The following is a 1733-nucleotide window of genomic DNA, read 5'->3' on the forward strand; positions in this document are numbered from 1 at the left end:
CGTACATAATCCTATCAACCTATAAAAACGCTGGTGGTATTTAGTGTGGAAAGTATTCCATAACAGTTGTTAAACTAAGGGCTCATCTTCTTCCTCACATCCTTTCTGAGTTCCAATAAATCATAAATCAAGGGTTTCCTAGACTTCTGTTACATTAACATACTCACACAAGGTCTATAAACACCGGCTGTCTTTACATGTATGGTCAATGCTGTAGACGCTCATTTTTAAGTTTCATACTTTCCTATGAATACAAGTAAAATTAATATTAACCATTATATTTAAAAGACAGTTTTGAAACACATTTGGAAGACATTATACAATTNAATTTCTAAGTTTATTACCATATTATTTATATGAATAATTTCCCTTCAATACAATCTTTCAAATGAAAGTTTTTCTTTTCTTGAAAGCTTTCATGCATTCCAACACAATGGCATTTTCTAGTACTCTGTGGTATTCTTTGGCAGGCTCTAAGCTCATTTTTAAAACTACAATTGACTTGACAGGCATGCAAAAGCTAAACACTCAGGATGCTAAAAGAGCTTTCACCCTCGCGTGGATTCTCAGATGCTTGGTGAGTACNGACCTCTGACTGAAGGTCTTCCCACACACGTGACACTCGTAGGGTTTCTCCCCTGTGTGAGTTCTCTGGTGTTTGGTGAGCGCTGATTTCTCACAGAAGGTTTTCCCACACTCGTTGCACTTGTAGGGTTTCTCCCCTGTATGAGTTCTCTGATGGACAATCAGGTTTGACTTCACACAAAACGACTTCCCGCACTCACTGCATATGAACGGTTTCTCTCCTGTATGCGTTCTCTGATGGACAGTTAGGGCTGACCGGTGGCAGAAGGATTTCCTACATGCGTTGCATTCATAGGGTTTCTCCCCAGTGTGTGTCCTTTGATGCTCAGTAAGGTTTGACTTGACACAGAACGTCTTTCCGCATTGCTTACACTCATAGGGTTTCTCTCCCGTGTGTGTCCGCTGATGGTTGGTAAGGTGTGGCTTCTGGCAGAAGGCTTTCCCACATTCGGTACACTCATACGGTTTCTCTCCGGTGTGTGTTCTCTGATGCTGGGTAAGGTTCGATTTCTCCCAAAACATTTTACCACATTCACCACATTCAAACGTTTTTTCTCCCACGTGAGGTCTTCGAGACTGGGTGGGATGTGATTTTTTGCGGAAAATTTTCCTGTTTTCATGGTATTCATAGGGTTTTCCCCCCATCTGTATTATCTGCTGTTTGAAGAGAGCTGGCTTTGCCCAGGTTCTGTTACTCACTTTATACTCTTGGGCGATCTTTCTTGTGTAAGCCTCCTGATGGACGATGAAAGCTGAACCGTCACAGAAGAGTTTCTCATATTCGTTACGCTCATAAGGACTGCTTCCTGAGAGCGCTGTGTGATGTCCGAACTGCAAATCCACATAGAAGGACTTTCTACAAATACTGCACTCATGAAGTTCCGTATGCAAACGTGTTTTCTGAGATACACTGAGCTTCAAACTGTCAACGAAAGTTCTTCCACATTCAGTGTGCTTATAGAGAGTCTCCCCTAGCTGAGAGTTCTGACTNGTACAAAGGGTCACTTCCTCACAGAAGCCTTGTCCTGTTTCGTTATACTCAAAAGGCTGATGAGAAACTGGCCGAGTGAGATCCCGGCACAGACGGACGCCACCCCTTTCCCCATCATAGTCACATGACTTTATTCCTACAGGAATCTTCTCATGCC

General features: G+C 42.6%; 1 protein-coding gene across 1 annotated transcript in view; it reads right to left on the reverse strand.

Annotated features, from left to right (window-relative positions):
* Positions 1 to 6: 6 nt before the first annotated feature.
* The window catches only part of LOC110295753, a gene marked incomplete at its 5' end in the record, with an annotated part of 38691 nt that continues 36964 nt past the window's right edge, over positions 7 to 1733 (reverse strand). The window contains one exon of the mRNA XM_029478242.1: positions 7 to 1725. Within this exon, the coding sequence (XP_029334102.1) occupies positions 529 to 1725 (1197 nt within the window). The remainder of the gene's footprint in view (positions 1726 to 1733) is intronic.

Source organism: Mus caroli, chromosome 6 (assembly GCF_900094665.2).
Source record: "Mus caroli chromosome 6, CAROLI_EIJ_v1.1, whole genome shotgun sequence".
NCBI lineage: Eukaryota > Metazoa > Chordata > Mammalia > Rodentia > Muridae > Mus > Mus caroli.